Source organism: Electrophorus electricus, chromosome 8 (assembly GCF_013358815.1).
Source record: "Electrophorus electricus isolate fEleEle1 chromosome 8, fEleEle1.pri, whole genome shotgun sequence".
Taxonomy (NCBI): Eukaryota; Metazoa; Chordata; class Actinopteri; order Gymnotiformes; family Gymnotidae; genus Electrophorus; species Electrophorus electricus.
This window is the reverse complement of record NC_049542.1, coordinates 15,157,978-15,185,512: the sequence shown is the minus strand read 5'-3', so window position 1 is coordinate 15,185,512 and position 27,535 is coordinate 15,157,978. Positions and strand designations below refer to the sequence as shown.

At 46.0% G+C, this 27,535-nt stretch overlaps 2 protein-coding genes across 3 annotated transcripts; both read left to right on the top strand.

The window, feature by feature from the left end:
- Positions 1-453: 453 nt before the first annotated feature.
- Positions 454-19,331, top strand: ints1 (integrator complex subunit 1). 2 transcript variants are annotated; one of them, XM_026997135.2, is made up of 48 exons: positions 454-522; positions 1,039-1,121; positions 1,220-1,507; positions 1,650-1,846; positions 1,930-2,067; positions 2,305-2,464; positions 2,559-2,664; positions 2,833-3,019; positions 3,165-3,310; positions 3,414-3,555; positions 3,806-3,982; positions 4,367-4,475; positions 4,580-4,700; positions 4,859-4,936; positions 5,079-5,236; positions 5,349-5,445; positions 5,849-5,940; positions 6,024-6,084; positions 6,379-6,576; positions 6,903-7,032; positions 7,271-7,450; positions 7,635-7,784; positions 8,312-8,491; positions 8,753-8,857; positions 8,995-9,162; positions 9,265-9,376; positions 9,611-9,769; positions 9,900-10,046; positions 10,134-10,232; positions 10,362-10,486; positions 10,660-10,914; positions 11,012-11,171; positions 11,502-11,633; positions 12,492-12,672; positions 12,965-13,088; positions 13,627-13,760; positions 14,096-14,183; positions 14,714-14,961; positions 16,285-16,417; positions 16,543-16,676; positions 16,933-17,125; positions 17,419-17,540; positions 17,661-17,770; positions 17,991-18,107; positions 18,183-18,253; positions 18,342-18,433; positions 18,549-18,658; positions 18,925-19,331. In XM_026997135.2, the coding sequence occupies exons 2-48, from the start codon at positions 1,067-1,069 to the stop codon at positions 19,038-19,040; spliced, it is 6,585 nt and encodes a 2,194-aa protein (XP_026852936.2). In that variant the 5' UTR covers positions 454-522; positions 1,039-1,066; the 3' UTR covers positions 19,041-19,331. The 2 variants fall into 2 exon arrangements, with proteins under 2 accessions (XP_026852936.2, XP_026852337.2); XM_026996536.2 differs by having other exon boundaries at positions 12,962-13,088.
- A 5,126-nt stretch (positions 19,332-24,457) lies between these two features.
- si:dkey-43p13.5 (retinal homeobox protein Rx1) lies at positions 24,458-26,673 on the top strand. The gene is made up of 4 exons (XM_027013876.2): positions 24,458-24,462; positions 24,615-25,144; positions 25,685-25,842; positions 26,186-26,673. The coding sequence occupies exons 1-4, from the start codon at positions 24,458-24,460 to the stop codon at positions 26,609-26,611; spliced, it is 1,119 nt and encodes a 372-aa protein (XP_026869677.2). The 3' UTR covers positions 26,612-26,673.
- The last annotated feature ends 862 nt before the right edge of the window (positions 26,674-27,535 follow it).

The window sequence follows — 27,535 nt, the reverse complement described above, 5'->3', positions numbered from 1 at the left end:
TAAAACAGTTTTACTGGGTTGCATAGGTGTATTGTCAAACGTCCAGAAGAGAAAGGGTACCTGTTAAAAAAAGCAGGGACAGGGTTTGGAGAAATGTAAAGTATAGAGCATGCAAACCTAAAATACATAGCTTACATTTGGCATTTGGTAGACATCCTTGTCCAAGGCAAATATTGCTTATGAGTTCAAGCATGAAAACAAGTCTTAGGCTATATTTTCAGGTATACGCTATCATTACAAATTTCGAAACTAGGCTTGCTGATGACAGCTGCCATCCAGAACTATTAGTACAATAGTCGGCTATTTTGTGAAGCACGCTCAAATGTATCTTTAGTTGATTATTACCAACAGCGTGAGAAATAGTAACAATTACCTTCAATTTGCACAGCCAATTCTCCCATCTCGCGTACACTCCTGCACACGAGGTGGCACTATACATCTCATGAACTATCAAGTAAGCGACTTTTAATATTACCGTGGAAGCAAATATTTTACTATGTCACAGCGGCAGTAAGAAACAAAGTAAGTTACAGATATTGGAACCAGTACTGTAGCACGTCAGTATTTGAATATATATGGAATTGTCCTTTAAAGATACAGCCAAACTCTTTTGAGGGAAGGATACCTGACATATTACTATAACTAGCTCGGTACATAATGCTAGCTAAATAACTAGCTAGCGGTTAGCTAGCTAATCTGCTGGTTAGCTCACCGGCCTAAATGAACCTTTAAAACACAGACAGGATAAACATTAGTCGGCATCGATACGCATTTTGCATTACTAGAACTTTCCGTTTTCTGTTGAACCAACTTTATCACGGTGTTGCTATTTAGTTACGATCACGTCTAATGTCCGTAAATAAGATAGCTAGCGTTAGCTAATTAGCTAGCTGCTTTCAGTCGTTTGTGTCAAGTTTGCTATTGACAAATTTAGCTGGTTAAGATATCATAATCGAGATGATATGTGTGTTGTAGTGTGCTCACTTTTAACTTGCGCCAGTCCATAAGCTTATGCGACACTGCTTAACTATTTGACAGATCTCAGGGGTTGCTCTTTATATTGGTAATGAATCGGCCAAAGCCACCCAGCATCAGGCGCCCTAGCGGAGCCAAACCCTCAGGTATGTATCTAGCCAAGTTGGTTGTGTCTACAGAGAAGTCGATAATGTGTTGTGAATGTAAGGTTTTACATTCCACCCATACCCCTCATCTGCACCAGGTCACCCTCCTCCAGGAGACTTCATTGCCTTGGGGGCCAAAAGCCAGACCAATGAGCCAAAGGCAAACCCAGTTCTTCTGAAACCAGCTACTACGGGGTTGCCACCGGACCGCAAGAGAGAGGCCTCCTCATCCTTGCCCTCCTCTTCAGGGTTGTCGAGTCTGGCTAAGCGGCCCAAACATTCGTCCACCCCACCTAGCGCACTCTCGCGCCTGGCTGAAGTAGCGGCTGTTGACAAAAGGGCGATCTCACCCTCCATCAAGGAGCCATCTGTTGTGCCGATCGAAGGTGTGTCATTCTAGGGCTTAGAAGTTACCACACTGTATGGTTGTGATGTATGCTGTGGTTTGTGCTCTGTTGAAACTTGAAGCATAAAAATCTTAGTCTGCCTGTGGATTAGGTTGTGCTAATCTCTGTGCGGTTGTTGCAGTTCCTCCTGCCTTGCTTTTGTATGAGATTGACGCGGCAGAGGCTGAGGGAAATGATGAGCGCATTGAGGGAGTTCTTTGTGGTGCGGTGAAGCAGCTGAAGATGAACCGCGCAAAACCTGACATCACTCTCTATCTCAGCCTCATGTTTCTGGCCAAAATCAAGCCCAATGTGTTTGCCACCGAAGGGGTCATCGAGGTCAGTGCTCTGTGTGTATTAATACGAACATTAGCTGTGCTGCTGACCGGCCAGTTCATTATGTTGTGTGTGTGTGGAAATAGGCCTTGTGCAGTCTCCTTCGCCGCGATGCCACCATCAACTTCAAGACGAAGGGGAACAACCTGGTGTCTGTTCTTGCATGTAACTTATTAATGGCAGCCTACGAAGAGGATGAAAACTGGCCCGAGATCTTTGTCAAAGTGAGAGTCCAGACAGCGAGTTGTTCAGTGACTCTAACTTTAATTGGAAACAGACATTGTTTTCTTTACTTTTTTCTATTTTATTTGTATCTTAATTTATTCCATTTTGTTGTAGTCATATTTTATATTTTTGTGAAACACTTTGTAAGCTTTGTTTTTAAAATGTTACATAAATAAGGCTTATTATAAATAAAACATTGTTTGTGTAACACTGACAATCAGTATGGTCTGCTTCAGGTGTACATTGAGGACTCTCTCGGGGAGCGAATCTGGGTGGATAGCTCCCACTGCAAAACATTTGTAGACAATATTCAGACTGCTTTTTCCACCAAGATGCCCCCAAAAAGTATGTTGCTTCAGACCGAAACGGGACGCTCAGCAGGAGATCTCAGTGCAGGTATGCTTTAGGAACCTTGCAGAACTCTCTGTGATTAAGGATGCAGTGTTTTGGTGTGTTTATGTGTATGGAGAGACTGTCTTTTGTTTTTCAGGCAACAGCCCTCATCCCTCCACTCCAGATGAGGATGACAATCAGACTGAGCTGCTGATTGCTGAAGAAAAGCTCAGTCCAGAGGAGGAAGGGCAAGTCATGTCCAGGTAACTATGACGACACTGCAGGAGTGTCTGTCACATCTATTCTATCACAATCAGTCTAACCATAATGTCACATGAACCCATTTTGTTTTGCATGATTTTACCCAGACTCTATTGCCAGGGCTTTTGTAGGTTGTTTAGTGGCAGGGGGTTTATGAGTCTCTGCGGCAGGTATGAGGAGCTGGCAGAGAGCGTTGAGGACTATGTGCTGGATGTGCTGAAGGACCAACTGAACCGCCGGCAGCCCATGGACAATGTGTCCAGGAACCTGCTGCGCTTGCTCACGGCCACCTGTGGCTACAAGGAGGTTCGGCTGATGGCTGTGCAAAGGCTGGAGATGTGGCTGCAGAACCCAAAGGTAGCAGGACAAGGAAGATGGTTGCCATTTCCGAAGTGTCTGCCTTGTTCAGTCCAGATCATGAGCTCCTTTGGTATTTGGTGAAATTAATTCCAAACATAAAAGAAGGGTTGTTGTTTTTTTGGGGTTTTTTTGGTCCTTGCAGTTAACCAGACCAGCACAAGACCTCCTCATGTCTTTGTGCATGAACTGCAGGACACACGGAGCCGACGACATGGATGTGATTTCCAACCTCATCAAGATCAGGCTTAAGCCTAAAGTCCTCCTCAACCACTATATGCTGTGTGTCAGGTCTGCTGTGCTGTGCTCAATTTTCTGTTTGGGTGTGTTTGCTTTCACCCCTTGTGAAACCTTGCCTCTTATATTGTGATTGTGCATGGGTTGTGTTTTGCAGGGAGCTCCTGAACGCACACCGGGACAACCTTGGCACAATGGTTAAACTTGTGATCTTTAATGAGCTGTCGAATGCCAGGAATCCTAATAATATGCAGGTTCTACATACGGTACTGCAGCACAGTCCAGAGCAGGCTCCCAAGGTGAGCACTATACACCTCTAGACTGAGGGAGATGTCTTATATTTTTCTTATTTAATTTTTTTGGTGAATTTAGTGTAGTATTTTGTAGTAATATTTTGTAAGCTTCATGGTGATTTTTAAAAAATACTTTTATTTTAAATAAGTTGCACGCATGAAAAGAATCACTTGTTTTGCTGTTCTTCCAGACACCATTTTTAAAAGGCTTTTGTCCAAGCTGTGAATTTGTCTTATCTCTCTTTTCTCTATGCAGTTCCTGGCCATGGTGTTCCAGGACCTGCTGACCAACAAGGATGATTACCTGAGGGCGTCACGAGCCCTGCTGCGGGAGATCATCAAGCAAACCAAGCATGAGATCAACTTCCAGTCCTTCTGCCTGGGCCTCATGCAGGAGAGGAAGGAGGCTGCGTATGCAGACATGGAGTTTAAGGTGAGGCACTGTTCAAAAGCAAAGCCATTAGCAGATGTGCTGGGTGGTTCAGCTTCAAAATTTACTTGGGTTTGCTAATTAGCTCAAGCCAGAAGCTATAATTGCCAAGTGATATGTGATGTATAATTATGGGCACATTTTTTTTATTTTATTTTTTTTACTTTTGTCAAGGAATACTATCTACTAGTAGTTGAAGAACAGCTAAACCTCAGTGGTAATGCAGCTAACAGATAGATGCCTCCTGTTAATGGCATCTTCTTTATGTAATGCTTAATTTTACTAGTTTTCATTAGTGCACTGTTATTTATTAAAGACTGTTTGTTCTCCCAGGGTGTGTTGATGAAAGCATGCCTTAAACGTGGGCCTTTTTGTTCCTCCACTCAGGAACGCTTTGTCATCCAGGTGACAGATCTATTAACGGTCTCCATGATGCTGGGCATCACAGCACAGGTCAAAGAAGCAGGCATCGCATGGGACAAGGGGGAGAAGAAGAGTAAGAGTCCTTCTGGGAAGTTCTGCAGATTTCCTAACCATAGGATTGTGACATGGCTGAGCTTGTTGAGCTGATGTGGCTGTGTGTTTTGGCTTTTGTGTCAGATCTGGAGGTGCTGAGAGCCTTTCAGAACCAGATTGCTGCCATCCAGAGAGATGCTGTGTGGTGGCTGCACACTGTGGTTCCTACTATCAGCAAGCTGGGGCCTAAGGATTATGTCCATTGGTATGGGCTATGGGGGAAGGCTCACCTTCTTATTCAGTGTAGTCCAGGGCCTGGCAGTAGAAGCAGTAAGTGTGCTGTTCCAGGTTATCAAACCGATGAAAAATGTTTCTTCTTGGACTGGGTGTGTGTTTGTGTGTGTGTGCACCTACTCTCCACAGCCTTCACAAAGTGCTGTTCACAGAGCAGCCTGAGACATATTACAAGTGGGACAATTGGCCTCCAGAAAGTGATAGAAAGTAAGCCCTTGCTCTCCTCAACCCATTACAAAAAGTGCTGGTGGCCTCTTGGGAATGAGCACAACTGATTGTCTGTCTGTCTGTCTGTCTGTCTGTCTGTCTGACTCACTCACACACACACACACACACTGTCTCTGGCCAGTTTCTTCCTGCGCCTGTGTTCGGAAGTCCCCTTGCTGGAGGACACATTGATGCGTATCCTAGTGATCGGCCTGTCACGAGACCTTCCCCTGGGCCCAGCTGACGCTATGGAGCTGGCTGACCACTTGGTGAAGAGAGCAGCCGGTGTCCAGTCAGATGGTAGGACACCTCTCTTCCCTTCCTCCAAAGATGCCTTGATTTGCTGGCATTAAGAGGTTGCTCTGCTGGCTTTGAGAGATGGTGAGCTATGTGTCTGGTTGTATTTCTGTAGATCTCGATGTGTTGTGTGTTGAGAGGATTCAGCTCATCGACGCTGTGCTGAACTTGTGCACATACCATCACCCGGAGAACATCCAGCTGCCTGCAGGGTAACTCATTTGTGTTACTGTCTCTTTCCTTCCTCTCCCCTTTGCTGTTTTATTTCTCTCTCTACATGTATTCAGTTTTATCTGCTCTAAGCACTTCTTGATCAGGGCCTCAAGGACCTCAGTACAAACAGCATCTTTCCCTTGACATAGGCATCAACTTCTCAGTTATTACCACCTCCTTACAAGCTAAATCAAGTGTTGGAGCAAGAAAAACACAAAACTATGCAGTGAAGACATCCAGTTTTGGGAAATGCTAACACCAAATGATCCTTTGTGCTGGATTGCACGATGAACACAGCAGTCATGTTCTTTGTGTTCTGCATGGTAGCGTTGCACAATCCTCCCAGTGCGGTCGATTCGTGTTGATTTTGGCCACACTGACATGTTCCAAATTCCATTGCAGGTATCAGCCTCCAAATCTGGCCATATCTACCCTCTACTGGAAGGCCTGGCTTCTGCTGCTTGTGGTGGCAGCCTTCAACCCACAGAAGATTGGTGAGTCCCTCAGGACTGTGCACTCCACAGATTTTGTTTTGGCCTCGAAGTCTCTGCCTCACACACTTCACTCTCTATCGCAGGTCTGGCAGCTTGGGATGGCTACCCCACCCTCAAGATGCTCATGGAGATGGTCATGACGAAGTGAGGAAATAGGTGTTTGGTAGCCTACAAATGGCACAGATCCATCAAGGGGAAGAATTGTTTTTAAGTTGTTGCAGAGCACAGTGGCCTCGTTGTTGATTCCTTTAAATGTTTCCATGACAAAGAAATTTGTAGTTAACATGATTCATTGAGAATTAGATTATGCATATGGTGTGTTACTGTAGGAACTATCTTCAGCTACACATCACAGCGAAGCTCAGTAAGCAACCGTGACAATTATTGATTAACATTAACCCTCAGTGTGTAACAGTAACCCTCCACCCTGGTGCTTAGCAACTACTCTTACCCACCGTGCACGGTTGCCGATGAAGAGACGAAAGCGGAGATGATCAGCCGTGAGCTGCAGGTCTCCCAGAAGGAGCGTCAGGAGATTCTGGCCTTTGAGAGCCACCTGGCAGCCGCCTCCACCAAGCAGACCATCACGGAGACCAATAGTCTGCTTCTGTCCCAGCTCACAAGCCTGGAACCCAAGTATGAATCCATGGCCAGCACTGCAGCCATCTGCTATTTCTGCTGCCATTTTATCAGTTAATTATTAATCAGTTACTACATTATTAATGGAGGTGGTCAATTAAGTAATGAATTAATTAGTAATAAATTAACCAGTTTATTTATTAAGTGCAAGCATTTTCAGGCCAGCTGTTACATTTATGGCCTGAACATGCATATTTATCAAATCGGCAGCCTCATAGTAATCCAACCCCTGACCTTGGTTTTACCACCACCATGCTCTACCTGCTTCACCAAGGGAGCTACTGAACTGTTCCTTTAATGGCTGTGCTTGTCTGTCATTCCAGAGGCCCCCCTCGCAGACCCCCACCACACATCCAGGAGCAGGTGAAAAGTCTGAACCAATCTCTGCGTTTGGGCCACCTGCTGTGCCGTAGCCGCAGCCCTGACTTCCTGCTCAGCATCATCCAGAGACAGGTGGGTCTTCATGTCTGCCTGCAACGGGCAGCTCCTTCATCATGCACACTCACTAATACCACCACACTTATATCTGCTAGCACACATCGTTCTGAATCCAGCATTCAGGTTTGGTGCAGACTCAAAAATACTAAGGGCCAGTGTTCCAGTGGTGTGTTCCCTATTCCTGGGTTTGCCGACTTTAAGGTGGAAGTTGTGCACAGCAGTCTGATTGTTTGTTTTCCCTGCATTCTTCTAGGCATCCTCTCAGTCCATGCCATGGCTGGCTGACCTAGTGCAGTCCAGTGAGGGGTCCTTGGACGTGCTGCCCGTTCAGTGCCTGTGTGAATTCCTCCTCCACGACGCAGCTGACGACACCCCATCTGCTGAGGATGAAGAGGAAGGAGAGAGCAAAGAGCAGAGAGCAAAGAAACGACAGGTGCTGTGCCTGCTACCCTTTCAGTGTTTTAAGGAGCATAGTTTTAAGGAGCAAACATTCACATTAACTGAAATGCAGAAAGACCCATTAGTGCTGTTGGTTAGCTATACGTGTGCATTTTGGTGCAAGTGACCCTGTGAAGCAGTGCTGCTGTGATCACTCACCGCTGGCTGATTGTGTGCAGAGGCAACAGAAGCAGAGGCAGCTCCTGGCCCGCTTGCAGGACCTGCTGCTGGGGCCCAAGGCTGACGAGCTGACCACCTGCGAGGTTCTTGACTACTTTCTGCGCCGCCTCAGCTCTTCCCAGGTGGCATCAAGGGTGCTCGCAATGAAGGTATGATATCAGACCGTGGAGATCAGCGGTACGGTTGCATAAGATGTCAGCTTGCTTTCTTTTGTGCTTGTGTGCTTGTGTTTTTGGCCTCATTATCTATCTTAAATTCCAGACATACTTTAAAGGTATCATCTTATTCATTTCAAATGTAACTGGTGACTCAAGAGATACTGTTGCCTTCAGATCAAGCCAGTTCTGTCTCATAGTTCCTGTGATTGACTAGATGACTATTGTGAAGCAAGCTGTGTTTGTTTGGCTAACAGATGGCGCAGTGCCTCACCTCGCTCACTGTTGCACCAGACGATCTCATAAATATTTAATATTTATCACATCCCCCAGACATCCCTTGCAGAATTGAAAAGCTTATAATAAGAGCCCTCCACCACCCCACTCCACTAAAACCTGTTGCACCGGTACTCCCCATACTTTAGCTTTCACAGGTTATGTTAATTAGCAGAGGGTTCTTTTCAAATGTTGCCTGCGTGTTGCATCAGTGCTGGTGATGATTTATGATGCCGGTCCACCAGGGCTTGTCCTTGGTGCTGTCTGAAGGAGGGCTAAAGGACGGGGAGGACAGAGAGCCGTCGATGGAGGAGGACTCGCGGGACGCTGAGCTTCTGCCAGCATACCAGTGGCTCCTGCAGGACCTTCCCAAACTGCCACTGTTCGACAGTGTGAGGGGAATGACAGCCAGCGCCTTGCAGCAGGTCCGCCTGCCTCTCTTCTAATCTCGTCATCATGCTCATATCTACTCCACACACATGTTGTTATCTCAGGAATAGCACTGGAAGCATATGTTCCCTGCATGTTTTATGGCAGCATATTCACAATCCACCTGGTCTTTGACTCCTGAACCTCATTTCTAAAATCCAAAGCCATCTGGTGTTACTTCATCAATAAAAATAAAAGCAACCTGTCTGTTTTGTATAGCAGTGCTGCTCTAGATAATCATGTACACTTTTATGAAGGCCATTCATATGGAGACGGATCCCCAGACCATCAGTGCCTACCTGATCTACCTCTCCCAGCATGCACCAGTGGAGGAGCAGGGACTGCACAATGATCTGGCACTGGTGAGGGCTATCATTCTAACAGCTTAAACTGTCACAGTTGGTGTGGGATCCACTTGCAGATTGGTTATGCCGATTAACATCCGAGATAAAAATTCCATTGGCTGATCTGTGGTCTGGGTTGTGTGTGTGTGTGTCAGGATGTGGCACGGCTGATTGTAGAGCGCTCAACCATCATGAACAGTCTGTTCTCGAGGCACTCGTGCCGGCCAGAGTCAGATGCCGTGCTCTCCGCCCTCATTTCCATCTTCTCCACTTATGTGCGCCGCATGAGGAAGACCAAAGAGGGTGAGGACCTCTACAGCTGGGTATGTACACTACACTTCCCACATTCCCATCCTCCAGGTGAAGCATCACTGCATTCTAGTCCTTTTCTTTTTTACATCCATTTGTACCTTTTATGTTAACAGTCAGAGTCTCAGGACCAGGTGTTTCTACGTTGGACAACAGGAGAGACGGCCACCATGCATATTCTGGTGGTTCATGCCATGGTCATTCTGCTCACACTGGGACCCCCTAAAGGTAATGCTGCTAGATTCTGCTGCAAAGCTTTGTCATCTTTCTCACCAACCTTTCTGTCAACCTCTCTTCTCTATACTATTGTATATATTGGCAATTCTGTACACTTGCACCGTGTTATGAAAAAAGTTGAATGACCAGTTTATTAAAAACAAAAACAAAAATCACATCCACCACACTGATTGTTTTTTTGCCTGTATGTGCATTTATACTGTTTTTTGTTTTTTTTTTAAATAGGGGAAAGTGATTTCTTCACTTTGCTTGACATCTGGTTCCCTGATAAGAAGCCACTTCCTACGGCTTTCCTGGTTGACACCTCCGAGGAGGCACTTCTCTTGCCTGATTGGCTGAAACTGAGGATGATCCGCTCTGAGGTCTCCCGACTGGTCGACGCAGGTAAGAAGTAAAACACGCAATCTAATGCCATGACCACCTAAGACTCAAATTGAAGTTCCTTGTTTGAACTTTTATGAGACATTTTCCCTCTTTCATCTCCCTCTCTGTCTCTGTCCCTCTCTCTCTGCAGCATTACAGGACCTAGAGCCACAGCAACTGCTGCTGTTTGTGCAGTCCTTCGGCATCCCCGTGTCCAGCATGAGCAAGCTGCTGCAGTACCTGGACCAGGCCGTGTCCCATGACCCACACACGCTGGAGCAGAACATCATGGACAAGAGTGAGGACTTCCCTGCATGCTTCTCATCCTTCGGCCAATCACGTTTTACCACTGCAGTCATACTAAACAGTGTCACTGTGTTGACAGACTACATGGCTCATCTGGTGGAGGTGCAGCATGAGAGAGGCGCCACTGGAGGGCGCACTTTCCACAGCTTGCTCAGTGCCTCTCTTCCTCCACGTAGAGGTCAGCTATTCTCCCCAGCCTGGGAATAACCCACACAATAATTATTTAATTCTGGCATATATGTATATATATCTGCTCTGCCATGGGGTGAAAAATGCCATGCTTACATTGCTGTGCTGCATGTTGCAGACAGTGCAGAGGTGGGCAGGACTAAGCTGAGTGTGGAGACCCCCCATGGCTCGGTGAAGATGAGAAGCCCCAGCCAGTTGCCTGTCATCGGCCCCGAGGATGACTTGACCAGCGTCCTGCTGCAGGTTTGGCACTGTGGAGTGAGCCAAGAGTCAAAAACATACTTCCTGAATTTTAATCAATAATGCACAGCATGTTGTCATCCTTTATTCTCTGCACAGGAGTGTTAGAGTTCAGGTATTTTCACAATTAATTCTTGTTTGTTTCTTTATCTCTCCGTGTGTGTGTGTCCATGCAGCTGTTCCCTCTGAAGGTGGATCCTCGCTGGCCCACGCCTCCAGCCCGCCCCTTGGCCCTTGCTCTGCAGCAGACCCTGGCTCAGGAGGTGTTGCGGGCACGCAAAGGCCTCAGCCAGCAGAGCAGTGCTGCAGGACGTCTCCTGCAGGCCCTGGCAGCTTTGCTCGGCTCCGCCCATGCCGGCACTCTTGTCATGGCAATGCATCATAGCCACGCTCTCTCGTGTCCACTCTTCCGCCAACTGCACCTTTACCAGGTATGAGGACTGCAAGCTCCTCGAGCACACACGTTCAAGCAGGGTTGTCCTGGTAACATGCGGATCTGAGTTCTCTGTTTCTGTCTGTGCCTGTCAGCGACTGGTGGCCCAGGATGTGGCGTTCGCCTCACTCTTCTTTAAGGTGGCAATGCAGATGCTGACATGGTTGGAGAGCTCGGCGGTGGAGGCGGGTCCCCTTAACTCCCTGCTGAAGTCCCTGGCTGCCCAGTACTCTCACAAACACCATATCACTGATGGTGATCACCCATGCTCCTCTCCGTCAAACCAGAAGCTTCACATTTAGGATTTAAGTACTGTCTGTTCACATAACTATCAATTCACAGAGCACTACCAGTTAGTATGCCATCATTTGGATAATGCTAATAGCCATTTTTAAATGTTTCATTCATTATTAGCCATATTGGCATTTTGATATAGAGATTTTCTTTTATACCTTTAACCTCATTTGGAAATTCTCTTCTTTTTTTAGTACCAGTGTTGTGTTGTATTAATGTGTAGCACTGGAATTAATCCCTAGTTGAGCCAGCGTTTTTAACTGTCCTATTCTTCTCCTGCACGGGAGTCAGTACGTACAGGCTGTCTGCATCTGGCTGATGCCCTGGCATACAAGCGTGACGCAGAGGTGGCCGTGAGGGGTGTCATCGCTTCACTGCGAGCTGGGGAGAGATGCAACGCTGAGCCTGAACTCATCAGGAAAGGTAGCTCATCTGCAGCTCGATACACTCACACTTCAGAGCAGCCTCAACAGGGCACAGCTTTCCACAGGTCGATCATCGTTGAGAGCAAGTCCCACTTCTGAGCACAGTTTGCTTGGTGGTTGAGCTCATCTTGTTGGAACGCTCCTGTACTTTTGCAACAGGGCCCCGATTCATCAAGCTTATTAAGATCAGCGTCGCGAATTGCTGCTGCTGGTGTTCTGGGTTGTTGTAATCCAGAGAGAATCGTGCGTCTGGTACCTTGTGGTTTTCAAGGAGGCTGTGCTGGAATGTCTGTGCGTAGGTAGCTGAAAATGCAGACTAATTTGGCCGTTTTCTTCAAGCAGAGCAGCCCAGCCTGCTGTTTGTGGAATGGCCTTTTCCACACAAGACAGCTCAGCTCTGTGTGTTGCTCTTGGAGCTGGCCACAGCATTACTCAATTCATCCAGATCTCGCTGTTACAAGTTATGGTTGTGGTTATATGCATTTATAACTTTAGCTTGCAGCTTCTGAAACCAGGCAGAAGTATAAAATAGCCACACACAGAGGGGGAAAAATATCCCCAAGGCCTTTTCAGACTTGTTTATGTCCTGCAAGAGTCACACTGGTGTATGAAGGTGTCTTTGTGGTAAGGCTGGAGACTGGTCAAGGTTGGCCAGAGAATGCAGCCACAGCAGGTCTTGGTTGTACCATATGGGATAGGATTGGCTGGGTGGTTTTACAACCTGGAGGATTTCACAACAGTCTGAGGAGACTGGAAAACAGCAGAGTGACTAGTGTTGTGTGCTCTTTGCGTGTGTGCGCGCTTTTGTGCATGCGTGTGTGACCTGCCGGGGTGTGTGCATGCATTTTCCTGTCAGTTCTCCAGGGTCTGATGGAGGTGAAGTCCCCATACTTTGAGGAGCTGCTGTCCCTGCTCATGACTGTTGGGACAGACACAGGAGCCCCTGGCAACACGGCTGGCCCTGTCGCCATGGTGATCTCGCTGTTGCTGCAGGACATGGAGGAGAGGGGAGTGAAGGTGGAGGCTGACTCTAAAATGTAAGGAGCAAGGTCTGAGAGACACTGCTAAGATTCCTCATAAGGATTTCCTCACTCTTGTTTTTCTGATGATGGGTGCATCATGAAACTTGTCATCTACATACATTGATATGCATCCCTTTTTAACTCCTCCCAATTTTTTTTTGGACATTTATGGTCCCAGGAAGAAAAATGTGTGACTTTTTAGTACTCTGTGCTGTGTACAATGTTATTCTTTTTTATATTTCATTGCTATGATTCCAAGTTCTCGTGCCAAACGAAGCCTGTGTGTGTTTGTGTCGTGTCCCAGCAGCTTAGAGGTGAAGAGGCCGAGCTCCGGCTCAGGCATGTTAGTGGACCTGCTGGAGCTGTTTGATCCTGAGGTGACCTCTGTGTGCTCAGACCTCCAGTACAAACTGCTCTTTTCCCTAAACAAGGTACGTTTCTCACTCTGCCCCTTCTTTATCAGTCTATCATATACTTAGTCCAGATGTCCATGGCAAACAGCACTTTTTTGCGTTTTATCATGTCATGAAATAACCAATACAAACCTTTACATGATTGATACGTATTCAATAGTAAAATATTAAAATGAAGGATAAATAATTAAGAATAATTTCTTCATCATGCAATGATTTTCTAAACTAGAAGAAAAAAATGATCTCAATATCTTGTTTTCATAGCATTTCCGTTTTTTAAATAGACATTTTATGCAAATGGAAGCACACACTAACACAATGACAATTGTTTCCACAATGATTAACACTTAATTAGAATCATCCTATATCCATGTTTGTCAGTACTGGCTAGTTGGAAACCAAAAAGTTGTTTTGCTAAAAAGTGCTAAAAAACTTGGGACAAAATGAATCAGTTTATAGTAGTGGAATCTTATGGACCTTACTTTTTTGGGGGGTTTTTTGTTGATGATGTTGTTTCTTTTGTGTGTGTGTGTGTGTGTGTGTGTTCGTGTTCCAGCCAGGTAAAGGCAGTGCTGTGTGTATGGCCCCCTCCTACAGGCCCTACCTGCTGGCCCTGCTCACTCACCAGTCTAATTGGAGCACTTTGCACCAGTGCATCAGCACCCTGCTGAACAGGCCCAGAGAGCACAGGTGCACACACTCCCACCCATACTGACAGCTGCAGTCCCACCCACATCACTTTTATTTCATTTAATTTATCTCATGGCATCTTATGGCATTTAGCTGATGCTTTTATCCAAAGCAACTTACAATTATGACTGAATACAACTTGAGCAAAGGCTCAACAATAGCAAACTGACAGTGGTGGGACTTGAACTGGCAACGTTCTGATTACTAGTCAAGTACCTTAACCGCTGAGCTACCACTGCCTGGCTCCACCAGACATGCCCCTCCCCCACCGATGCCACCAGCCACTGCTCTCATGTTCTTTGTCAGATGCTAGATGATGTGTTCCCATCCCCCAGGGTGGACCCGTCCTCGGCTCTGGACTTCCTGTGGGCGTGCTGTCACATCCCACGCATATGGCAGGGCAGAGATCAGAAAACTCCACAAGTAAGACCACTACCTGCCCACCCCCCCTGCAGGGCATGAATCATCAACAGTTATGTACAGGCACAGTTTAGCCAAAATGTATGTGCTCAACAAGGAATGGAAGCTTGCATGGCATGAAACCACCTGTTCAAAGAGTCCATAACTCTTATTAGTAGCGTATAGTAGCTTGGTATTGTTATATATGTTATCTTCCCTTTCTCTGTGAAATTTGTTCCAGTAGCATTTCAGATTAAACCTTTTCATTTTAGCGAGTCTATATTTGGAACTATATTTTAGCTTGTTTTTAAAATTTAAAAACTATGTTTAGTCATAGTGTAGTAATCAGTGATATACAGTATATGCCAGCACTTTTAAATGTGTCTAAGAATTTTTATTGCAATTTGAAAATACCACAGCCTATTCACTGAAGTAGCCAGAATATTTCTCATTTTATACCTTTTCACTGAGTCTTAAGTGGCTTTTAGTTTTGCGTTTGTTTGCTTTTAAATAGTGGTTTATGATGGTTATTCCGTAATCCTCTCCCCTGCCAGAAGCGCACGGAGAAGTTTGTACTGAAACTGTCTTCTGATGAGCTGATCAGTCTGGTGGACCTGATCCTGTGGGAGTCAGAGCTGAGCTGGCGAGACACAGGCCCAGCTACCGGCGCACTGGACCATGCCTCCTGCTCCCTCATCCAATCCCGTTTGCCCCTGCTCCACAGCTGCTGCCACGGTGACCCGCAGAGCATCTGCAATGTCTCTGAGTACCTCGTCAACTGCGCGAGGAAGTGGGGAGACAGGTATGGCTTCCTGATTGCACCAGAGTCTAGGAGGACAGCTTGCCACACTGTGGTTTTCCTCTTCTAAACCTCCTTGTTGAAGGGAGGAAGGGCTTGAACTGGCTGAATGAGTTGAATTGAGTGTGTTGGAGCACGGACATCCCTTAACTGTGTAGTGCTGTGGACTTGTGCTGCACAAATAATAAGGCTGCTGTACAGAGTCTTTCTGCTGCGTGTGTGTGCGTGTGTGTGCGTGCGTGTGTGCGTGCGTGTGTGTGTGCGTGTGTGTGTGCGCGTGCGTGTGTGTGCGCGTGCGTGCGCGTGCGTGCGTGTGTGTGTGTGTGTGTGTAAAACGGGCACTCCAAGAACAATGACATGCCCCTGGAATAATGACCAGCTCTCATTCAGATCTCTTGCAGCTGTTTCTGCAGAAACCATATTCATGCAGAGTTCAGTCTCAGCTCTGAGTCCCAAGAATCTGGGGCAACTGCTGGGGGCTCTGCTCGCTCGCCACAGCCTGACGACAGCAGAGAGGGTTCATTTTCTGGCCTCTTCCTCTCAGCTGCACAGTAACCAGGCTCCCAGCATGACCTGTGTGAGGTCAAAGCACAGCTCCTTTTAATGAAGGCCCACCCCTTTCTCATCATTGTACCTCTGGTCTTTAAAGCTTCCTAACCAGAGAGATATGTAGGACATTCTCAGGAATTACAATGGCTAGCAGTGAGAATGAGTTAGTGAATGGGTATGAAAACCAGGGTACAAAAGCATGTTTGGATTTCCTAGATTACTCCAAGCGAGTCGTCCTCCGCTTCCGAAGCTTGGCATAGATGCAGAGTTCAGACAGAGGCCAGTCTCTATTGCTGTATGTTGAAGTAATAACACGCGGCCTTTGCTGGGACGTGAGCGTCTCCATCCCTGCCAAGCTTTTATTGCTTCTGTCCTTCCAGAGCAGGGCTTTGCTGTCCCGTATGTCTCCTTTGGCATTATGATGTGGCCTTACGGACCCTTAATTTTTAGACTGCCCTGGTCTGAATCTAACCCAATTAACAAGACTTGAGCCAGGGCGACTACTTTCCTTATAAGCTTAATGGTCGCTTTTCCCTTATGTGTCTATGTGTGAATTTGGCACCTGTACCAGGGGACATTTTTATGGCTTGTCTGGCACCAAAATCATTGCACTCATTGTCAGCTAATTATCAACCCCTCCATGAGGTGTGTTAGAGTAGAGACGTCACAAACGTGTGCACAGACTGCGGGATCTGCAGGACTGTTGAGCGGGGAGCTGGCAGTTCTGCAGTATGTCCCGCACTGGCGCCTGACGCCGCTATCTCTTGTGTTCCACAGCGTGATGAGCCGCAGGTGCGAGAACCTGCTGCTGCAGATCTACCTGCACTTCCCTGAGGTGGTCCAGCACGTGCACCTGCCCGATGCCAGCGTGAGTGGAGAGGCTGCCGCCGCCGCCGGGAGTACCTGCAAGGTACTGAGTGGAGCCGTGTCTCCAGACCTCGCAATCAGCACAGGACGCTCCTTAGTCACTTTTAATTAGTAACTTCAACAAGTGTGTGTGTGTGTGTGTGTGTTTGTCTATGTCTTCATACACAGCTGGATATCCTTGTGCACCGCCTCATCACTCTTCTAGCCGACACGGGGGAGTCCAAATCGGCAGAGAGTCGTGTGTCTGATGCTAACCTGGCCTGTAGGAGGCTAGCTGTGTCCCACCCCGTGCTAATGCTCAGGTGCGCTGTACCAAATCACTCCACAAAACCCAGAGGGATTCAAAGAAGCCACCCCCCCCCCCTCCCCAGTGCTTAAGTGGCTAACAAGAAGGGAAAGCTAGTGGGAGCATAGTCTGTGTTATCTTAATGCATGTTGGCTAGCCCTCTCTTTTTTGGAAATCCTCTATTAGTTGTTGGTTCTGTTAGTAATTAATCATGTGGTTGTGCTCGAGTGTAGAGAGTTGTGTGTCTCATAGGATAATCTCTCTCTTCACAGACACCTGCCTATGATCGCCGCCCTGCTGCATGGCCGGGTCCACCTGAACCTGCAGGAGCTCCGCCAGCAGCACCACCTGACCACCTTTAGCGACGTGCTGGCCATCCTTGAGCTGCTGCAGCCGCTTGTCTTCCACCCAGACCACCAGAGGGCACTGCAGGACTGCCTGCTCTCTTTTATTAAAGTCCTGCAGGTACTGAGAGTTGTGTGCCTTAGGCTTTGAAATCATAGTATTGTATATTACTCTAATGGCATTCCCTTTGCTCTGTGAAATGTACCAGGAGATCATTTCATGGGTAGCAGTAATTCACAGGGTAGAGTTAAACGTTTATTTTTTAAAAGTCTTACTGCTGCTCGTTTTCACACTTGTCATTCAATAAATTTGGCTCTTCAGGAGAAATAAATAAGTAATGCCACAATAAAAGAAAATATATATGATTTATTTGAAAAGTGTTAATATTTATGTCAAATCTGTCTGTCCTGCAGAACTTCAGAAGATTGTCCCGTATACCAATTATTAGCAAATTTGTGCAGTTCATTCAAAAATATATTACCCATGATGCAGCAGCTGCTGTGCCTTATCTGCAGAAGCATTCTGATGTTCTACAGTAAGTCATGACTTTAATTTTTAAATCAACCAAGTTTTCTCTGTGAGATCTGTGAATTTTGTTTAGACTTCTATATAGCCAAAATACCCACCCTCCCCATTGTCTGCTCTGTCTTTTTAGGGGTCTCTCCTCAGAGAATCCAGACCTCGTACAGCTGAAGTCCCTGCTGGCTGGCCTTACTCTGCCTGTGAAAACAACCTCCACAGAGATCACTGCAGAGGATAGCCATGGTAGGTTATGTCTCATCTGAAGCCCTTGTAACCAAATAAGCATTTCTGACTTCTGTTTTAAATCTCTCTCTCTCTCTCTCTCTCTCTCTCTCTCTCTCTCTCTCTCTCTCTCTCTCTCTCTCTCTCTCTCTCTCTCTCTCTCTCTCTCTCTCTCTCTCTCTCTCTCTCTCTCTCTCTCTCTCTCTCTCTCTCTCTCTCTCTCTCTCTCTCTCTCTCCCAGCTGAGGACTCTTCCGCTGGCTCTCTTCCTCTGGTCAGTATCTCAGCCTCTACGCCACTCACTTCAGCAGATATGACTAAGTACCTGAAGAAGATCTCACAAGGGGAGGCCATTGAAGGTGGGCCATAAAGCCTCCTGTGTTGCTTACATTGAAACATATTGGACATAATAACACTTGTATTGTTTTTCCTAGACGTGCTGGAGGTCTTGACTGAGGTGGATGAAAAGTCGAAGAGGAATCCTGAAATTATCCAGTATTTTGTTGTAAGCCTGCTTAATTAAATCCCCAACCCCCAATAAGAGGCTGTGGTGTGCTACGGCATACATAGCGTAACTATGTTCATTCTTTCAGAGTGACCTGCAGAGACTAATGACCTCACCCGAGGAGCTGTGTCGTAACATGGCCTTCAGTCTGGCACTGCGCTGTATACAAAACACCCCCAGGTAAGCCAGCACACACCCAGGACCCTCACGGGTCCAGCTGCTCAAATGCTGTGGGTCTAGGTGCACCGAGCTCAGGTTCGGAGTGACTGAGTGTTGTCATCGTGCGTTTACGTAGCCTGGCGTCAGACTTCCTTCCCACCTTCATGTATTGCATGGGAAGTGGCAACTTTGACGTTGTGCAGACATCCCTGAGGAACCTTCCAGAATATGCACTCCTCTGCCAAGGTAGCTTAATCAGAAGCCTTTTTACAACCTTTTTCTTTTAACTACTTTGTGTATTAACAAAAAAATACGTTTTAAAAGGTTCATTGATGTATTTGATATTTGAATCAGGTTGAGGTGTCCTAGAGTCCAATATCAATGATAGTTGTTGGTTTGTTTGGTTAGGTTCCCTGCCTTTGCTAATGCTCACAGGAAAGAGATGAATTATCTCCTTGTAACTACACCACAAGTGCTTAATAAAATCTGCATCATGTTGTCTCTATCTCCAGAGCATGCTGACATTCTACTGCAGAAGGCGTTCTTAGTGGGGATCTACGGCCAAATTGATACCAGCTCTGTGATATCTGAGTCCATGAAGGTCCTGCACATGGAGGCTACAACATAGCTATATTTTTACTGCATTACTGAAATTGTTGAAATTTTGTGTTTGTCATGACATGCTTGTAGTTTTAGCTGCCTAAAACACAAGTTTCCAATATCCGGTTGTGTTAAAGTTTATTTTTTATTCCCAGAGCAACTTAAGCCCATTAGATTTAATGAAATGACAACAGTAGTGTGATTTTTATCTAGTGTCAGTTTAGTGTCAGTTTGGGAGTAAAGTCTGTCATAAACCTTTTTTTTGTGTTTGGAATACTTTGCATAATAAAAAAAAAAAGATGTCTGAGTAACCAAAAAAGCTGCTGTTAGGATCATCTTTTCGTCTGTGTTCAGTTTATTTTGGTCCTTTGTTTATAGAAAGTAGCAAAGATCTCTCTCTGCATGGCTGCAGTGTTCTTTTGGATTTTCCTTGCGTTCGTGTCCCTGGCGAATTTCCAGTTATGTTACAACCGCCGTGATGGAACTCAATTTGCCATGAAAGTGCGAGTTGTTTTTACACAGTGTCACTGACTTCATCCGAAAACACCTTGGTGGAGTCAGAGGTAACAGAAAAAATATGGCGCAGGCATGCCGGCGAGCGTCGTTTCTCGGGTCCCGACTAAATGAACCGCGTCAGTAATTGTTCGGTCACTCCGAGCGCGGGACCCTGTTTGAAGCGAGCATACGGGCGTGCTGTTGAAGTGAGGATGAGAGTGGCTGCATAGGTGTCTGCTGACATTGGGGTTCATGGGGTGAGCTCTCGCGGATACTGGAAGGTGAATGGGACGTGAGGGGAGGCATGCCCGCACTGGAGGACGGAGAAGCTGTCCTCCGCCGCGACTGACAGGCTCTCAGCACGCGGGGCGCATTTTTCGACTGATGAAAGCGGCTTCCTCCTTCGTCCGAGCTCCGCTCCCGTCCACGGTCTCATGCTTCCCCTCCGTTTTCCTTTTAACATGTCATTAGTGATGAGAGGTTCGAGTTGGAATTTAGGAAACGTCGCCTCAGTTACCTCTAGATTTGATTGTGTTAACTGATAACTGTGCTTTCGACCTTTACTCTCCAAGAAACGAAAGCGAGAACAGTTTTCTAGATTCCCTTCGACGTTTCTGCAAATTTGTCCTTTGCATAAACTTGGAATGAACGAATTTCATACTGGTACGCCTCCGCCTTTTTTTAACCTGTTAACAGACATATGCATCGTTTTGTAGCCTGAATAGATAATTGCCACTGAGATGACGCAGTCAGTCTTCTCTCTCATTTGGCTAGCGGATCATGCGAATGATCAGTGTTAATTGTACCTGTAAGGTGTCATGTAACACCTCTCTTTTTCAGCAGCTTTTAGTAGAGGGGTTTCATTAGCTTGCCCTAGATGACTTAACTGTGTTGCGCTGTAAACGAGACGACAGGTTCCCATAGCCTGGGGGGCACTGGGGCGGAACGGGGTTGAGTGACAGCTCAGCTGGGGCGGGCCTAGCGAGGAGGTGATGGTGACAACTAAGATAAGCCGGTGACACGCCGCTTTTCATCTGACAGGACCGTGGTTCTCAGTAAGGCAGCTACTCAATCCACGGACAGTCTTCTCTGATGATAATGTCTTAAACAGAAAAATGGAAGCACGGAATCATAATATGTATAGCGTGTGTAATATGGAAATATGTTAAGATTGCCGAGGTAAGGCATGTATTGAATTGCTGGCCACTACTCATAACGGCTAAGCCTTTATGGATAGAATGTTGAGACATAATCGGAATTAATGCTTGTGTCTCCCTCACGTGTACGAGGGAGAAGGATGTGCTCTTACCTGCCCGGCGCACACCTGTCGGCTCCGTCTTCTCTTCAACCGCACCTTCTTCTTAGATCATCTCCTCTTCCTCCACGCATGAATGGTGCCTAGCTAGCGCGAAAAAAAAAATCGCCGACTGACTCTCGCCTTCCCTTTCCTCCTGGCGCTTTGAAGTGTAAAGTGTGATTGCTTTTGGATCGCGGGAGCTTTCATTGAAGGTTTTGACATGAAAAGAGGCTCAAGCTCTCGAGTTTACCCAGCGCCAATGATCCAGGACTAAACCAATCAGTCCGCTGACTAGGGAGATACAATTACCGCACAGAGACAAAGAGTGTAGACACAGGGAATCCACCAGTTGCGCCAAGCAAAAACAGTATTCAGCTAAATACCAAGGTTATAATGCAAACAATGGCTTACAGTTGAAGTCTATTTAATGTCAGTAGTAATTGACAAAACCCAACATGACACTAATGAGTTATAGTTACTGAACAGTTTGCATGCGGTATTGTGTCCTCAGGCTAACCAGGAGCTCAGTATCCCTGCTGATTTAATGGTAAACAGGGAAAGGCCAAGAGATCAGTTTATTATATTAAAACTGTTACTGACCTGTTGTTATCTTTTGTTATCCTTAACAGACTTGAATGATAGGCTAAATAATGACTTCTCACTTACACTTGCACTTTGATTTTATCTGAGCTCTCTTTTGCCTGCAAAATTCAAACACTTTCCCATGACTCAAAGCATGGATCACCATTAATTTTACCTGTAGAGGTGTTGTGTTTGCATAAATGTCACTCTTGTGAATGAGAATTAATGGTATTTTGCATTGCTAACACTCTGTGTCATCGCTGTCCTGTGCTGGCACATCTGGAATCCGATAGCTCCAGAGCCTGTAGGAGAATAACTGGAATAGCATGAAGATCATAAAGCATCCTTTAATGTCAGATGCTGTAGAATTGTGTGGAGAACCAATTCTAAAATAAAAGCACCCGAGCATTGTTTGAGATTAGCAGAGGAAGTGGTGTTTCTGGGCTCTGTGGAGGATTAGCTCCTTATTCTTTGAGTCTTAGCCTTGCTGTTTAAGCCTGCCTGTAACAGTCAGCTGATAATGCACAAATCATTTCCTACTGCTGCAGGAAGCAATTAGACCTTCTAAATCACAATCCAGCTTCACAAATAGATCAATCAAGAGAATCAGTGCTGTACTAAGACACAGCCGCAAGCTCATTCGAGACGGTTAATGGTGCCATGAATGAGGGAGCAGAACAAATAGTTTGCCACTTTTATTCTGGCTGCTGGTGCCTACCCATTTAGACAACCTATTTACCATCTTATATTTTAACGATTTGCTTTAATTGTGAGTTTATATGAAAACAATTTAGATTAACGCCTTAGCATGAGAGGAATTTACATGAGTGTGTCTTGTTTCTTTTATCAAAGCAAGGCTGGTATTGGTTCAGGAGATGGTCTTTGTGGGGCTCAGAAAGCTCTCTGTAGATGCTTTCCTTTACAGCTTTTAGTCAGCAGCTGTTACTCTAACATGCTGTAAAGAGCCCACAGGGGAGATTCTAGTGTTGAAATGACTGAGGTGAGAACTTAGAGAAGACAAATGGAATTTACAAACACTGTGCCAATGGACCAGCAGGTTCCGGCTTGGGCTGCTGGTATTGTTCTTCTAATGCCTTCCTCAATTATCCATAAGCACCTCATTTGGAAATGGGTTGCCACACTAATGGCAGAATCAGTCAGTATGGCTTTTTCTGTCTATGCATTCCAATTATCTACTTAAATGGGTTTGAGGTAGGATCTGCAAAACAAATGTCATGTGAGAGGTCTGGCTTTGGGGAGTCCTACATCCCTGTATTTATATGTGACAAGAAAACAAACACAAATTTGATTCTTCACTCACACCACACACAGTCTTTACTTCCCTCCATCACAGTAGACAACTCCAGCCCCTTTTTGTCCACAGATACAGCTTCTGATGATGGAAGGAGGCAGACCATCATTAACTAGGCCCCTGCTCTATTTGATCAAAGAATTCTTTTGGCAAAATTGTTTCCTTAATTCTACAGCATTATATTCAGTTTTCGTGGCATTGAAAGTTTCCTCTCAGCAACAACTGTTAAAATCCAGCTATTAAATGTAATGTGTATAGTGTGTGAAAGCTGCACGGTATTTGGACAGGTGTGGTTACATCTCTCACACTCACTGTTTGTGACCCAGTGTGACTCAGTCTCTTTCGACTGTGCCCAGCTGTGCACTGTGCCACTCGGGGACTGATCAAAGCTCTGGAGGCAAGTACTGCGGCCGGTGACAGCTCAGTACGCTCTCAGAGCTCGGATCTGATCAGGGTGTGTGGAGGTGACTGCAAGGTAATGTGTTTGTGGTGGATTAATTGACACACCTGTGTTTCGCTCCCCGACAAGTGATCACGGTGTACTCATCGCCTGTCCGTCATCGCTTACCTTGCAGCTGCATTGAATGGTTCCCTATGCCTTTTGAATAGTGTCCAGATGTAAGCACAGATGTGTCTGATGGCTTCCTGTTTTTACAAGTTGTTGAATTATTTGCAATCCTTTTTTGGTGCATGAGTGTATGGGGTGTGATTTTAGAAATCACTTTTTCTGACAGAATGTTAACTACTTAAATCAGTTTCCTCAAACTGCCTGATGGTGAGTAAAAGGGTTTGAATTCCTTTCTAGGGCTAATCCAGTCTTGGCTGTAAAAGCGATTGGTTTTCAAAGGACAGAAATCAATGACCCGAAGCCTCTGTTGGTGAACTCTGTACTCTATCCAGCCCCTAAACAATTCCTCTTGTTTGGACAGGTGATCTTATTCTCATTGTGGAGACAGCACTGAGTGTGCTAAGCCACTCAGACAGTCCCGGGATCAAAGGAGTCACTTTTAATCATTCTCATCTAGTGACAGACTTCCCAGCCCCTCTAAAAGATTCTGCATTTTGGGGTGAAACTGGCTCTGTAAAATACATTTTTAATTCATTTGATAGTTGAAATTCATCAGTACCTTCGCAGAGGATAGTCTCAACACCCTCGCCCTCCCCAGTTGTATAGAGGAGCAAATGAGTGTGATACAACCATATGCTGTAATTGGGCTAGTAAATGAATGTCAGTTATGTGGGCCAATTAGTGTGATGTGTTTACTGTGTAAACAGAGGCTGTTTGTTTGTGCTCACCCTGAAGATTTTATCCGAAGATCAATGAGAATTGCGGGTCCTTACTAAAAGCTTCTCAGCTGTGAACCCATGATCCTTTCTGTCTGATTTAATATCCTTGTTTTTCTAGCACATGTTTTCAAGACTCTAGCCCCTGAAATAATGACTGTGCAGAGCGAGCCCTTCCAATGGCTGTCGCTCTAAGTGTTCCAGGAACTGCACTTTTTCCCTTTCTTATTTTCTCGTTACACTCCAGTGCCTCGTGTCTGGTTTGTCACATTAATAGACAATACAGAAGCCGAATAATGCCCGAACTTGTCTGAAGAACAAGGCAGAAAAAACAGGGCCTCTTCAAATGGAAGTGAGGGCCTGTATTCACCACTCTCTATAAGGCTGGGCTAGGGTGGGGGACATGAAGGAATTAGGTGTCAGGGTGAAACACTGATGAAGAGTGATGCTCTCAGAGTCTGCTCTTAAATGAAGCATGGGGTGAATTCCCATCCCTTGGGATTGGATGTTTGCTTTAAAACCAAGTTCTGTATAAGTGGGATTAGTGGTCACATGTGGTCATGTGACCAGGTGAGAGGGTGGGGCACCTATGAAAGTAGAACTTGCACCTGACTCAGGTGACTGTTCTTTAGAGTGGAGAAGGGCACATATCTCTTCATCTACACAACGTGGAATTTCCTCACATCCCATAATGGCTTTCAATTGACTGAATGGACCTTGCTCATATCCGAGTTAAATGTACCACCTAAACTCCTGGAAGATCTGTACATCACATCAAGCGAGGCACATCTGCAGAGGATTGGTTCTGCTCCTGCTCAAGGTCTGACCCCACCTACCCTGATCAGGTCTACAGAGACTTACATCTTGCCGCTCTGTCCTCCGTTTCTGGACTTTGATCTGGGGCCGCAGGCTTGCAGCACAACTCTCCGCCAGCGGGTCACCATGTTCGGCTCTGGGCAACTCCTGTCCTCCCTGGGCCCTGGCATGCTCCACACTCCCATGCCTTCCTTCTTTCCAGCCTTCTCTGGCAGGCCAGGCCCCCCTCAGCTCCTGATCCCAACTCCGCTGCTCAGCTACGAGCTCCTGCGTGCCTACCTTCAGCCTGAGCCCTGCAAGCAGGCCCTGCTACTGGCCTCACAGGTTCACCTCTCCAACAGCATTGGTAAGAGCCATATAGGCCATTGTGAATTTATTTGTGTCACTGAATGGAAAAAAATTATGAAATGCAAAACAACAAAACAACAAAAAAAACCACACACACCAGAGCACCCACAATACTCTTAAGAGATTTTTTAAACCTTTGGGGAATATGACTTTTACATTTAAACATCCCTTCTTAGCCTATAACAGAAAATATGTTAGTAGTGAGGGAAGTAGTGCATTTTGTCTTGACCAGTGAAGCAGCAGAATAGAGTGGTTTTGTTGTATATTTAGCCAATAGATTTTTAATAATGTTCGCGTAATTCACAGTGTGAGGTAATTTGAGGATGATGGTCTGTTCTCTGATAATATCCACCCTCAGAATTTAATGAGACTCAGAATGTTTACAAAGGATCTGCTAACAGCTCGTAACTAACAATCAATTACATGGCTCCGCTGAAGAGAGCTTAATGAACGCACCGTTAATTAGCCAATCTAGAGCCATTAGTTCCCCGTCAGCCGATGGCGTTTGTCTAATTGGCGAGTGCGATGCGGCTTCCAGATGAACCGCGGCCAGTGAAACAAAGGCGCGCGCGGGCCAACTACAGCAGCTGGCAGCTGGAGGAGCTGGAGAAAGCGTTCGAGAGCACGCACTATCCTGACGTCTTCATGCGCGAAGCGCTGGCACTCCGACTGGACCTGATTGAGGCCAGAGTGCAGGTACACCGCTTTAGCGTGGTTTAATTATAGAAACCGTTAGGCTACAGCAATATGTGCAACACAAGTCGCACAGTTTCTCCGAAACCTCGTTCTTTTCACTGAAAGATAACCGCTACAACAATGTTACTATTTCAGAAATTGAATTTTCATTATGTTAAGTCGGGCACTTTTAAATGCAACTAGTATGCTAAAAACCCTGTTTGTGTACACACAATCTCGAACACGATTGTTCATTTATACCCAAATTTTATGATGAACGTATTAACAGGATGTATCATGAACTGAGGAATTGTTGGAAAGCCAGTGCCCCGTTTCTCTCAAAGTTCGTTTTTGTGGGGCGCAGGTTTGGTTCCAGAACCGTCGAGCGAAAATGCGCCGGCAGCTGAAGCTCCAGGGACAAGCGGGGGAACCGTGCGCTGGGCGCGACGCCGAGGGCAGGCCGCCGGCGTCGGCATCCAACGGGAGCGCGGAGCCGGAGAGCAAGCTGGGACCGCGCTGCTGGGACAGGAAGCAGGAGAGGGGAAACACCTCCTGGCCCATGCCTTCCACAGCAGCCGGGAGCAGCCCCGGGCAGAGCCTGCTTGGGGGAGCCGGAGAGCGGGCCGGATCGGATAGACCCAGCCCGGAGGACTTCCGCTCTTGCAGCATTGCTAAACTGAGAGCCAAGGCTAGGGATTACGAGGCGGAGATCCACAGCACGGTGGCCAAGGCGACCCGGGAGCGGCACCTAAAAGCGCGCTCGTCCACCGCAGACGCAGAAAGTGACTGATAGTGGTCCTGCTACCTGGACGCACGAACTTCACCGTGTCATGAGACTAGTGCAAATGTCTGAATTCCTTTCATAACAGATTATTTATTATTACCTCCATTTCACGTAGGTTGGTTGTACACTGTTAATGTAAGATGGTAAAAAAAAAACAACAACCTTATTTTAGTCATGAATCTGATTTACAGATAATTTATAAATTATCACTTTGGTCTCATGGTTCTTTGGTAGGCAATAAGAAGTAAATGCCTTTTTTATGTACTCGCCATGTCATTTTTTAATCTGCGTTCTGTTTTCTATGATAATATCCATTTTAGATGATCATATTGTAAATGAATTAATTATTAGACATATCATTTCTCTAATCCAAAACCCAAAAACAATATTCAGATAAATATGCAATTTAAAGTGGACCTAAGATCAAAGTATTTCTGAGGGCTGTCCTGCGGCCATGGTTACAGTATTACATAATCTATGTTACTCTAGTGAGGGTAGGTGGCAAACTATATATATGTTTTCATATAATCTGGGGAAATAGTTGCATACAGAAGCAGCGTGTAAAGAGGAAATGAACACTGATCTCACTAACGGCCGCCCCTTTTGTCAGCTACTGTTACACTAACTGGAGATACACAGGATGCTTGCAAGCTGTCACAAGCTTACTGTGAACACAGCGGGCGTGGGTTGGAAATGACTGCCATCTCTGACAGAGGTGCTTTTCAAAGATCACATTAAATAATGCACCTGTCATGTTTTCGTCTCCTCCTTTCATGCTGATTGTATTTAGAAATGAATATCTATTAATTTAATTAAAGCCGTTTGATTAGGTGACACTGCTGGTCTCGAGTTGTTGTTTTTTTGTTTGTTTGTTTTTTTTCATGGATTGTGTGGGGAGGGGGGCGGAGGGGCATTCGTTGGGAGAAAAAA

Coding starts and splice junctions, on each gene's coding strand:
- ints1 (XM_026996536.2), top strand. CDS start 1,067: ATGAATCGGCCAAAGCCACCCAGCATCAGGCGCCCTAGCGGAGCCAAA. Junction 9,163..9,264: donor GTGAGGACCTCTACAGCTGG/GTATGTACACTA, acceptor TTATGTTAACAG/TCAGAGTCTCAGGACCAGGT. Junction 10,915..11,011: donor GCCAACTGCACCTTTACCAG/GTATGAGGACTG, acceptor TGTGCCTGTCAG/CGACTGGTGGCCCAGGATGT.
- si:dkey-43p13.5 (XM_027013876.2), top strand. Junction 25,145..25,684: donor TCACCTCTCCAACAGCATTG/GTAAGAGCCATA, acceptor TGCGGCTTCCAG/ATGAACCGCGGCCAGTGAAA. Junction 25,843..26,185: donor TGATTGAGGCCAGAGTGCAG/GTACACCGCTTT, acceptor TGTGGGGCGCAG/GTTTGGTTCCAGAACCGTCG.